Here is a 12,824-nt window from a genome sequence, read left to right as displayed (position 1 = left end):
GATACATGGCCCCATCCATCCTCACCTCAATACGGTGCATTCGTCCTGTCCCCTTTGCAGAAAAGCATCCCCAAAGAATTATGTTTCCACCTCCATGCTTCACGGTTGGGATGGTGTTCTTGGGGTTGTACTCATCCTTCTTCTTCCTTCAAACACGGCGAGTGGAGTTTAGACCAAAAAGTTATATTTTTGTCTCATCAGACCACATGACCTACTCCCATTCCTCCTCTGGATCATCCAGATGGTCATTGGCAAACTTCAGACGGGCCTGGACTTGCGCTGGCTTGAGCAGGGGGACCTTGCGTGCGCTGCAGGATTTTAATCCATGATGGCGTAGTGTGTTACTAATGGTTTTCTTTGAGACTGTGGTCCCTGCTCTCTTCAGGTCATTGACCAGTTCCTGCCGTGTAGTTCTGGGCTGATCCTTCACCTTCGCCATGATCATTGATGCCCCACGAGGTGAGATCTTGCATGGAGCCCCAGACCGAGAGTGATTGACCGTCATCTTGAACTTCTTCCATTTTCTAATAATTGCACCAACAGTTGTTGACTTCTCACCAAGCTGCTTGCCTATTGTCCTGTAGCCCATCCCAGCCTTGTGCAGGTCTACAATTTTATCCCTGATGTCCTTACACAGCTCCCTGGTCTTGGCCATTGTGGAGAGGTTGGAGTCTGTTTGATTGAGTGTGTGGACAGGTGTCTTTTATACAGGTAACGAGTTCAAACAGGTGCAGTTAATACAGGTAATGAGTGGACAGGAAGACTTCTTAAAGAAAAACTAACAGGTCTGTGAGAGCCGGAATTCTTACTGATTGGTAGGTGATCAAATACTTATTGCATGCAATAAAATGCAAATTAATTACTGAAAAATCATACAATGTGATTTTCTGGATTTTTGTTTTAGATTCCGTCTCTCACCGTTGAAGTGTACCTATGATTTAAACATTTACAGGCCTCTACATGCTTTGTAGGTAGGAAAACCTGCAAAATCGTCAGTGTATCAAATACTTGTTCTCCCCACTGTACATAAGGCAGCAGCCTCTAAGGTGCAGGGTTGAGTTACCAGGTGGTAGCCGGCTAGTGATGGCCAAGAAATGACACACAAAAAAACAAATACTGCAAAGTTGCTTAGGAGCTAGAAGCAGTGCTGTCATGTCTGTCAATGCCATCTTTGTTCAAATTAGCCATAGCTCTGTGAGCAAGCAAGTTCGACCTAGCATAATGTTGAACACTTGAACAGGATTTTAACTTCTCCATGAAACATATTTTAACATTTTGAAATGTTGTTGATTTTTCTCTATAATTAAGCCTAGCAGGGTGGAAATGTATGAGTGGGACATACAGACTAACAACATGAAACATGGAAGAATAGATAAAGCTGAATGTTTACATTTATGTAGCTTTGCACTATTGTTTTCCCACCAAAGAAATTATGACACTTCCTGAATGTGGTGTCATTGTAGGAAGGGGTTGTTTTCTTAGATGGAGAATTACAACAAACTAACAGGGTGGAAAGGGATATCAGGGACACTCAGAAAATCTACAATAAAATAATAATAAATACAATAATCATGAGGGAAAAAAACATTGATGAGAGAGAATTTAAATAGGGCTATAAAATAATGAAGAAAGATTTTAATTATGCTATTACTTTAAGGCTTTCTTGTGGAAGTTGATGAATAACACCGGAGGACATGGCAAAAACACCTACATCCACTGAAACAAAGTGTTCAAAATGCAAAGAATTCCCTTTCAAGATCCATATATATATATATATATTTTTTTTTTTAAGGTAAAGGACACCTGACCTTATATTTAAAGCCTTTTGTACTCCACATTTTACACTAAATAAGAAGTGGTATTTCCTCGGGACAGAAAAGGCACTGCATGGTAGGAATGACCCATCTATTGTTTTCGGATTCTTCCAGAACTGTAAGACAGCCAAGTGCCAGCCTATGAAATGTGTCCTGAAAGACATGGGGATGATGAGTGATTTCTTTGTGAACGTGACCACACGGATATGGAACGGTACCTTTGCTGCTGTAAGTATAGACAGACAAATTCATCTGTTCCACATTGTTTACATGCTTGCTTCTCCTCCTCTTTAATGGTGTCCAGACATCACCTCATTAGTCCTCCTCTTGTGTTGTCTTTGAGCAGTCCTCATTCCAGTCCACTGTGCTGACTGTGAGCACAGAGATAGAGACTTCCCAACCTGAACTGCTGGTCATCTCTCACAAGCACCTGACGGTACAGGACTAATACATAAAGTACTTCTCAATACACTTTAATGTTATATCTCTGATGTCCAGGCAGAGTTTGTTCATTTGTACAAGTTCAATGTGTTTAGATGACCAGCATATTAACAGCTACACTCGTTGTATTGCCTGACTGCTGGTGTGAAACATCCCGTCTTCTCCTGAACATTGTCATCTGTCTCCTGACCTGTCTGCAGGTTGGCGTCACCATCAGTAAACCAGGGGTGAAAGGGGAGATCCCTGTAGGCGTTATTGTGGGCAGTGTGATTGGAGGCCTGCTTCTATTGGCTCTCGTCATTGGCCTGCTTTGGAAGGTATGTGCCAGTCTTTTGCACTTTATGATGTAAAACTCTCTGATACTGAACTACTGAAAAATAGCAGAAGCTCTGAGCTATCCTAACTAGACCTGCTATCCTTACCTCTATCACTCCAGTCTAGTCACCTTATCCCTGTACATTTACCTCCATCACGCCAGTATCCCTCCACATTGTAAATATGGTATTAGAACTGACTCTGTATATACAACGCTCTCCGTAATTATTGGGACAGTCTCAATTATTATGGAGTGCACTGTAGCTTCTCCCTTCATAGTGTTCTTATCGCTTAGCGTGTGTTTGTGTTCTACCTTGTTATTTTTAGTATTACATTGATATTGATTACGGCATTGTTGGGTTTGGAGCTTGCAAGAAAGGCATTTCACGGCACTTGTGTATGTGTCATTAAAAACGTGAAATATGAAATACTCCTACGTCATCTCTTATTCTTCCTTCACATCTTCTGTTTGTGTGTCTTTCTCTCCCTCTGTCTCACTCTCGCTCTGTCTCTCTCTGTCTCTCCTTCCAGTTTGGTTTCTTCAGGAGAAAGTACCAGCAGCTGATGAAAAACACTGATGAAGACCAGGCGGAGACTGAGGGCCTGCAGGAGAACGCAGCAGCGTGAGAACCAGGCGCAGGAAAGAACCCATCTTAGAAACCACAATGTGCCAACAGACTGAGAACACAATGACCAAAGACCACAACCACAACCACACACAAACTGAACAAACATGATTTGTACTTACATATTGAGCAAATGGCTTGTTAGTGGAAGGGGCTGTTTGGGTGGTGGCTTTAACATGGTTTTGGTTGTGGAGTGAACGATTGCTTGGAGTGAACAGAAACACATTGTTTGAGCGTATTAGAGAGTGTGTTCTGATTGGGACCATAGAGACAACAGATTTTATTAGTGGAGGTAACATGATTCTCTCACCACCAAACACTTCCAAGCAAAGACCCCGTTATTATGTCGGCCATCTTGGATCCTCCATAGGGAAGTTATTTATCTACAGTGCATTTTTTTCTGGCCGAATTCATACTTCAGTGCTGGTATTCCTTTTTATATATGTTCACGGAATTGTTGAGGCCTATTGTTGAGTAAGAAGCTTGTGTATAGTAATTTGTCATATCAATTGATATTATTGATATCAATTGTTGAAAAGCACAGTAGTATACTGTAAACAGCCTTTCAAATGGATATAGACAATAGTTTACACATGAGAGATTATTGACGTTATCATATCATAGCATGTTATCATATGCTAGCATATGGCGTTCTCGGTGCTTTACATTGCAGTGGGAGGGGTTTGGCATTATGTTGATGCCGAGGCATCCTTATTTGTGAAAGAGAAATTTACTTGAATATCAAAATAATAACAGAACATCAACAACCCATCTTTTCTACTTTCACTAAGGTACTTCCTGGCTTTGAGTATCTCAGTCACTGTTTTACAGAGACAACGCTGTATAATTACCCCAGCCATACAACTGCCTTGGGAGACACTGTGAAGATGCTGTCTTTACAATATACACTGTATTCAGATCAGATTAATGTAACATTTGATTCATTGTACCATTTGTAAAAATGTAGTGACATTAATCAAAGCAGAGTTATTGAATGTGTAGAAAATAAGTATATTTATTGTGTGGTTTCTATATTAAATATGTATCATTCAAATATTTTATTATCAATAGATAAAACATAACACTTAAACAAGTGTTTAACTTATTCCCTACATAGCTATGGTGAAAATGCAATATTAGAAGCACTTACTGGTTAATCCGTTTATTTTGTACAGTCATTGTATCATGACTGAGAGAAACAACAGCAACTAATTAATTGTAGGATACAGACAGTAGCAGAGACTAAACTCTCTGAGATAATGTTTATGAGATATATTTTTGCACTGATATTTTTCCAGGTGTATTTTCAAAGGGTACATACCACTTCCTTCATTACGATTTTCGAGCATTCATTTTTTTTATGACAACGTTATTGTGTTCATTGAAACTTTTGATTTTGTGTTGTAAATATGCTGATGGGGAATTTTATTTCATTAAAACTTTACGTACATAAAGGTGTGAATGACTTATTTTCTGTATTGTTGGGGACAGCTTTAGATTCACTGGTACTGTGTGTGATCTAATATTTGCCATAGAAAAGCTCCTAGATGAGGTCAGAGTTCAACTCTGTCCTGTCCACTGGCACTCCTTGTTCTCTTTCCAACAGGACTCGTCAGCTTCATACACCTTCTACCAAAGACAGAAAAAATCCTCCAGTATTAGCTTCCCGTGGAACTAATGCTGCGGTCATAACCAAGTGGAAGGTGGTAATTACCAGTTGAGAATTTGTAAATAGCATCAACCTTAAAATACAGCTATCATTATATTAAACAAATTATAATGTTTAAAAAACATATTAATAGATAGTTTTTTATGACTGAATGTTTTGTTGTTACATTAAACTGCCAAAACTTCTGTTATAGAGGTAATTTCTTTAGTAGGTCCTGTCAGAGGTCAGCATGTAGGAGAAGTCTGTGATCAGGATGATAGAAGTTACCCACTAGTAATTACCAATTAGATTATTCCAAGTCCAATGTGGTAAATACCACCTTCTCACTTGGATATGAATTCAGCATAATGCACCAATTCAAACTGTGTCAGACAGGCTTCAGACAGGCTCTGGAGCCGTGTGACTGTCACTTGACAATGATTAGTTTCACGCAACTCTTACTTAATGAGTACCCTATGCCTTGTGATCATTATGCAGAGCATTGTGCAAAGTACACCATACATACATTTTGTAAACACTTTACATTTAGTTGCTCTTATACCTGTGTAGTAAAAATGTAATTATTACTATAGTACTGTAACAACATTGTATTAACACATATAGCATTTCCGTGATGACAATAACTGGTAATCTGTAACTCAGTTGGTAGATCATGGTGCTTGTAACTCAGTTGGTAGATCATGGTGCTTGTAACTCAGTTGGTAGATCATGGTGCTTGTAACTCAGTTGGTAGATAATGGTGTTTGTAACTCAGTTGGTAGATCATGGTGTTTGTAACTCAGTTGGTAGATCATGGTGTTTGTAACTCAGTTGGTAGATCATGGTGCTTGTAACTCAGTTGGTAGATCATGGTGTTTGTAACTCAGTTGGTAGATCATGGTGTTTGTAACTCAGTTGATAGACCATGGTGTTTGTAACTCAGTTGGTAGATCATGGTGTTTGTAACTCAGTTGGTAGATCATGGTGCTTGTAACTCAGTTGGTAGATCATGGTGTTTGTAACTCAGTTGGTAGATCATGGTGTTTGTAACTCAGTTGGTAGATCATGGTGTTTGTAACTCAGTTGGTAGATCATGGTGTTTGTAACTCAGTTGGTAGATCATGGTGTTTGTAACTCAGTTGGTAGATCATGGTGTTTGTAACTCAGTTGGTAGATCATGATGTTTGTAACTCAGTTGGTAGATCATGGTGTTTGTAACTCAGTTGGTAGATCATGGTGTTTGTAACTCAGTTGGTAGATCATGGTGTTTGTAACTCAGTTGGTAGAACATGGTGCTTGCTACGCCAGGAAAGTGGCTTTGATTGCCAGAACCACCCATAATGTATGCACATATGACTAAGTCGCATTTGGATAAAAGATCTGGTAAATGTCATATATTATTATATTAGATTATTATTACATATTAGATTATAAACAACGTTATTTGCTTATCTATCTGTAACTACATGATCAGGTGTTTTTACCTTCTTCCATGTGGAAACGGTGGCTTTCAGGGTGTTTTTATCTTCTTCCAAATGGAAACGGTGGCTTTCAGGGTGTTTTTACCTTCTTCCATATGGACACGGTGGCTTTCAGGGTGTTTTTACCTTCTTCCATGTGGAAACGGTGGCTTTCAGGGTGTTTTTACCTTCTTCCATATGGACACGGTGGCTTTCAGGGTGTTTTTACCTTCTTCCATGTGGAAACGGTGGCTTTCAGGGTGTTTTTACCTTCTTCCATGTGGAAACGGTGGCTTTCAGGGTGTTTTTACCTTCTTCCATATGGAAACGGTGGCTTTCAGGGTGTTTTTACCTTCTTCCATATGGACACGGTGGCTTTCAGGTTGTTTTTACCTTCTTCCATATGGACACGGTGGCTTTCAGGGTGTTTTTACCTTCTTCCATATGGAAACGGTGGCTTTCAGGGTGTTTTTACCTTCTTCCAAGTGGAAACGGTGGCTTTCAGGGTGTTTTTACCTTCTTCCATGTGGAAACGGTGGCTTTCAGGGTGTTTTTACCTTCTTCCATATGGACACGGTGGCTTTCAGGGTGTTTTTACCTTCTTCCATATGGACACGGTGGCTTTCAGGGTGTTTTTACCTTCTTCCATATGGAAACGGTGGCTTTCAGGGTGTTTTTACCTTCTTCCATGTGGAAACGGTGGCTTTCAGGGTGTTTTTACCTTCTTCCATGTGGAAACGGTGGCTTTCAGGGTGTTTTTACCTTCTTCCATATGGACACAGTGGCTTTCAGGGTGTTTTTACCTTCTTCCATATGGAAACGGTGGCTTTCAGGGTGTTTTTACCTTCTTCCATGTGGAAACGGTGGCTTTCAGGGTGTTTTTACCTTCTTCCATATGGACACGGTGGCTTTCAGGGTGTTTTTACCTTCTTCCATGTGGAAACGGTGGCTTTCAGGGTGTTTTTACCTTCTTCCATATGGAAACGGTGGCTTTCAGGGTGTTTTTACCTTCTTCCATATGGACACGGTGGCTTTCAGGGTGTTTTTATCTTCTTCCATGTGGACACGGTGGCTTTCAGGGTGTCTATACAGAACTGCACTGCCTCCAGGGCGTTCCCTCTGTGAGGAGATGAGATGCCGATGATCACACCGGCCTCATTCACAGGCACCAGCTTGGAAAACAGAAGAATGAACTTAGTCTTGAAGCAGTCTCTCATAAAGTTACAGTTCCCTGCCCATAGTCTCACATAGTAACAGAGTTACTGTCTCAGAGTTACAACACTGTTAGTCGTTAGTTAGTTAGTTAGTTAGTTAGTTAGTTAGTTAGTTAGTTAGTTAGTTAGTTAGTTAGTTAGTTAGTTAGTTAGTTTGCCAGGAATGCGACACGGAGAGTTTTGTGAAGCTCACTCCAGTCGATGATGGACACATGTGCCTGACAGTGGGCCATCTTGCCCTGATGTCTGTGTAGATCTTCCTGAGTTCTGATTGGGCCATAGGGACATAGGCTTCATACTCCAACTGCACCACCTTCTTCCCCTCAAAATTGTTCCTTGTCGTCCCTGAAATAATTAATGAATCACCATCACGGACATCCTGGCCTTGACTGAACATGTGTGAGCGACTGTGTTCAAACTTCCAACCGGGGTCTATTGTGTGCCACGAGACTGACTGTATTAGCCTGCTGAGCTAAAGCCTAACACAAGCCTTCAGTGTAAATGGGTGCGCTCTGATCAGTGGTGTAAAGTCCTTAAGTAAAAATACTTTAAAGTACTACTGAAGTAGTTTTTTGGGGTATCTGGACTTTACTATTTATATTTTTGACAACTTTTACTTCACTACATTTCTCAAAAAAATAATGTACTTTTTACTCCATACATTTTCCCTGACACCCAAAAGTACTCAATATATTTCAAATGCTTAGCAGGAAAATGGCACTTCTCATGAGAACATCCATGGTCATCCCTACTGCCTCTGATCTGACTCACTAAACACAAATGCTTAGCAGGACAGGAAAATGGCACTTCTCATGAGAACATCCATGGTCATCCCTACTGCCTCTGATCTGACTCACTAAACACAAATGCTTAGCAGGACAGGAAAATGGCACTTCTCATGAGAACATCCATGGTCATCCCTACTGCCTCTGATCTGACTCACTAAACACAAATGCTTAGCAGGACAGGAAAATGGCACTTCTCATGAGAACATCCATGGTCATCCCTACTGCCTCTGATCTGACTCACTAAACACAAATGCTTAGCAGGACAGGAAAATGGCACTTCTCATGAGAACATCCATGGTCATCCCTACTGCCTCTGATCTGACTCACTAAACACAAATGCTTAGCAGGACAGGAAAATGGCACTTCTCATGAGAACATCCATGGTCATCCCTACTGCCTCTGATCTGACTCACTAAACACAAATGCTTAGCAGGACAGGAAAATGGCACTTCTCATGAGAACATCCATGGTCATCCCTACTGCCTCTGATCTGACTCACTAAACACAAATGCTTAGCAGGACAGGAAAATGGCACTTCTCATGAGAACATCCCTGGTCATCCCTACTGCCTCTGATCTGACTCACTAAACACAAATGCTTAGCAGGACAGGAAAATGGCACTTCTCATGAGAACATCCATGGTCATCCCTACTGCCTCTGATCTGACTCACTAAACACAAATGCTTAGCAGGACAGGAAAATGGCACTTCTCATGAGAACATCCATGGTCATCCCTACTGCCTCTGATCTGACTCACTAAACACAAATGCTTAGCAGGACAGGAAAATGGCACTTCTCATGAGAACATCCATGGTCATCCCTACTGCCTCTGATCTGACTCACTAAACACAAATGCTTAGCAGGACAGGAAAATGGCACTTCTCATGAGAACATCCCTGGTCATCCCTACTGCCTCTGATCTGACTCACTAAACACAAATGCTTAGCAGGACAGGAAAATGGCACTTCTCATGAGAACATCCATGGTCATCCCTACTGCCTCTGATCTGACTCACTAAACACAAATGCTTAGCAGGACAGGAAAATGGCACTTCTCATGAGAACATCCATGGTCATCCCTACTGCCTCTGATCTGACTCACTAAACACAAATGCTTAGCAGGACAGGAAAATGGCACTTCTCATGAGAACATCCATGGTCATCCCTACTGCCTCTGATCTGACTCACTAAACACAAATGCTTAGCAGGACAGGAAAATGGCACTTCTCATGAGAACATCCATGGTCATCCCTACTGCCTCTGATCTGACTCACTAAACACAAATACTTAGCAGGACAGGAAAATGGCACTTCTCATGAGAACATCCATGGTCATCCCTACTGCCTCTGATCTGACTCACTAAACACAAATGCTTAGCAGGACAGGAAAATGGCACTTCTCATGAGAACATCCATGGTCATCCCTACTGCCTCTGATCTGACTCACTAAACACAAATGCTTTGTTTGTAAATGATGTCTGAGTGTTAGAGTGTGCCCCTGGCTATCCATAAAAAAATGTCAAAGTTATGGTGCCGTCTGGTTTGCTTAATATAAGGAGTGTGAAATGATTTATACTTTTGATACTTAAGCATATTTTAGCAATCAAATGTAATTTTGATACTTTTCTTTTCTTTTTTTTGATAATTTTGATACTTTTCTACATTGTAGAATAATAGTGAAGACATCAAAACTATGAAATAACACATATGTAATCATGTAGGAACCAAAAACGTGTTAAACAAATCAACATATATTTTATATTTCAGATTCTTCAAAGTATTCACCTTTTGTCTTGTTGACAGCTTTGCACACTCTTGGCATTATCTCAAACTGCTTCATGAGGAATGCTTTTCCAACTGTCTTTATTAAGGAGTTCCCACATATGCTGAGCACTTTTTGGCTGCTTTTCCTTCACTCTGAGGTCCAACTCATTCCAAACCATCTCAATTGGGTTGAGGTCAGGTGATTGTGGAGGTCAGGTCATCTGATGCAGCACTATATCACTCCCCTTCTTGGTGAACACTGCCTGGAGGTGTGTTTTGGGTCATTGTCCTGTTGAAAAACAAATGACAGCCCCACTAAGCGCAAACCAGAAGGGATGGCTTATCGCTGCAGAATACTGTAGCCATGCTGGTTAAGCTTGCTTTGAACTGTAAATAAATCACTGACAGTGTCAAGAGCAAAGCACCCCCACACCATCACACCTCCTCCTCCATGCTTCACGGTGGGAACCAAGCATGCGAAGATCCTCCATTCACCTACTCTGCGTCTCACAAAGACATGGCGGTTGGAAACAAAAATCTGAAATTTGGACTCATCAGACCAAAGGATATATTTCCACCAGTCTAATATCCATTCCTTGTGTTTCTTGGCCCAAGCAAGTCTCTTCTTCTATTTGGTGTTCTTTAGTAGCGGTTTCTTTGCAACAATTCAACCATGAAGGCCTGATTCACACGGTCTCCCCCGAACAGTTGATGTTGAGATGTGTCTGTTACTTGAACCCTGTGAAGCATTTATTTGGGCTGCAATTTCTGAGGCTGGTAACTCTAATGAACTTATCCTTTGCAGCAGAGGTAACTCTGGGTCTTCCTTTCCTGTGGCAGTCCTCTTGAGAGCGATCCTCGTGAGAACACTTTCTTTGGTTACTACATGATTCCATATGTGTTATTTTATAGTTTTGATGTCTTCACTACTATTCTACAATGTAGAAAATAGTAAAAATAGAGAAAAACCCTTGAATGAGTAGGTGTGTCCAAACTTTTGACTGATACTGTATATGAAGATGAGATATGTGTAAAGTCCCTACTCACCTATGAAGATGGAAATAGCACCACAGGAGGGGCTGGTGAGGAGTGACACTGCATCCACAGAGAGCTTGTCATGGGTCACCTTGATCAGGTCCCTCGGACCCCTTCCTCCTTCCTCAGACATCTCTGTGTTAGGAACGAGGGATAAGGAAGCTAAAATAAGCAGTCAGTGGATCATATAAGTAAAACTGAAATTAGTAGAGATAGATAGATTTCTGCTGGAAAAATAAACTATACACTAGATGAAATTGAGATCACAATTCACCTCGATATTCTGAGATAGTGTAATTAACTATTGTGTGTTTGAGTTCTGGTAGGCTATTGTTGACAGCAACATGTCTCACCTGAATTAAGAGACCTATTTATCCCCCACTTAGAGGTGGAATGACAGCAACCTCGCCACAGTCCCTCAGGCTCATGCGCTAGTCCCGAAGGGCCACATACTCCTGACGCACAGCCAAAACAAATGAATGGTGCACGGCAAACAGTCTGGGGAATAAAGACGATACATTACATCATGAGTTAAATGACAAATAGCTCTTCAAATTCAACTTGTATGGTCTCTTATTTACTTGGGGTGTCTGTTGGCAAGGTTCCCCCACAGCTCAAGGGTCATCAGTTCTGAAGGGACCCTGATCGTCTCTGATTTGTGTCCCGTCAACTCAGCACTTTTGGCGAAATACAACACTGACATCTACTATAAACGTAAAGACAGTAAGACACTAATCAATTGTAGTTCCACTCATGACAGAGAGACAATTCAACAACAACAATTCAGATAAACCTTGAGCTGTCACTGTCATGTTGGAGAGTTCTGCAAATAGTGGTTTCAAATTAGCTCAATAGGCTGTTTAAAAGTGTTAATTTGCCAGGCTATTTGAAACCAGTATTTGCAGAACTCTCCAACATGACAGTGACAGGTCAACACTCTTAAACAGCCTATTGCTCTTACTTCAGTAGTCATGAATGAAGTTGTATCCGCAACATTGATCAAATGAATGTAGGCTGCTATGTTACTACTGCCAGACCCTGGACCATGTGTATTTACCTCCTCAGTCGCTCATCCTCGCAGTCAGCTGACTGGTATGCAGGAAATAGGAGGCGTACACATTCACGCCAATATTATTCTTGCGGACAGACCACTAGATGTCCCCCTAACGCATGTAGGCTAGACCCAAACAAATCAAAATTATGCCATAAAGAACATTTGAAACCACATTTTCCCCTCTATCATACATAGTTGATATGCCATGCTCACTTCTTATTCTGTCTATGTTGTGTTGCTATTTGAGGTTTAGCCCATATAAACTATGACTAATATGTATCGGTTGCAAAACGTTAGAAATGTAAATTTAACCACTTAACAGATTATTAGAGGTTAGGTCATTCGATTTGATAATTTCAACTATCACAAAATCATTGCTCTCTTGGCACACCCTTGGCACACATTGGCACCAGCACAAAGAAACTGGACCAGGTGAGGTGCAGTACTAGATGTCTACCTACGGAGGGCGCACGATATCACCATTTGAAAGCAGAGCCGTTATGGCTGAGGATGTAAATCTAGTCTACCTGTCCAGAGGTGGCACATGTGAGATGCCACCTGTTAAGGCGTTGCGACATATGCGGGAAGCTATTCACACTAAGGCAGCTCAACAGCTAAGCGTTGGCTAATGTATATGTTTATCTTTAAAAGCCTCTTTGTAGACGGG

At 41.1% G+C, this 12,824-nt stretch overlaps 2 protein-coding genes across 2 annotated transcripts in view; one reads left to right on the top strand and one right to left on the bottom strand.

The window, feature by feature from the left end:
• Nucleotides 1–3,815, top strand: part of LOC110537004 (integrin alpha-2) — a 40,524-nt gene extending 36,709 nt beyond the window's left edge. Inside the window, exons 26-29 of the mRNA XM_021622700.2 lie at nucleotides 1,929–2,042; nucleotides 2,161–2,250; nucleotides 2,456–2,572; nucleotides 3,102–3,815. Coding sequence (XP_021478375.2) covers nucleotides 1,929–2,042; nucleotides 2,161–2,250; nucleotides 2,456–2,572; nucleotides 3,102–3,197 — 417 coding nt within the window. The 3' untranslated portion in view covers nucleotides 3,198–3,815. The remainder of the gene's footprint in view (nucleotides 1–1,928; nucleotides 2,043–2,160; nucleotides 2,251–2,455; nucleotides 2,573–3,101) is intronic.
• Nucleotides 3,816–4,038: 223 nt separating this feature from the next.
• Nucleotides 4,039–11,236, bottom strand: LOC110536792 (molybdopterin synthase catalytic subunit-like). The gene is made up of 4 exons (XM_036936980.1): nucleotides 11,116–11,236; nucleotides 7,712–7,863; nucleotides 7,356–7,476; nucleotides 4,039–4,827 (listed from the first exon to the last, which is right to left on the bottom strand). The coding sequence occupies exons 1-4, from the start codon at nucleotides 11,234–11,236 to the stop codon at nucleotides 4,757–4,759; spliced, it is 465 nt and encodes a 154-aa protein (XP_036792875.1). The 3' UTR covers nucleotides 4,039–4,756.
• Between the last annotated feature and the right edge of the window lie 1,588 nt (nucleotides 11,237–12,824).

Source organism: Oncorhynchus mykiss, chromosome 12 (assembly GCF_013265735.2).
Source record: "Oncorhynchus mykiss isolate Arlee chromosome 12, USDA_OmykA_1.1, whole genome shotgun sequence".
NCBI classification, from domain to species: domain Eukaryota; kingdom Metazoa; phylum Chordata; class Actinopteri; order Salmoniformes; family Salmonidae; genus Oncorhynchus; species Oncorhynchus mykiss.
The sequence above is the reverse complement of the archived record's forward strand: the minus strand, read 5'-3'. Positions and strand labels throughout refer to the sequence as shown.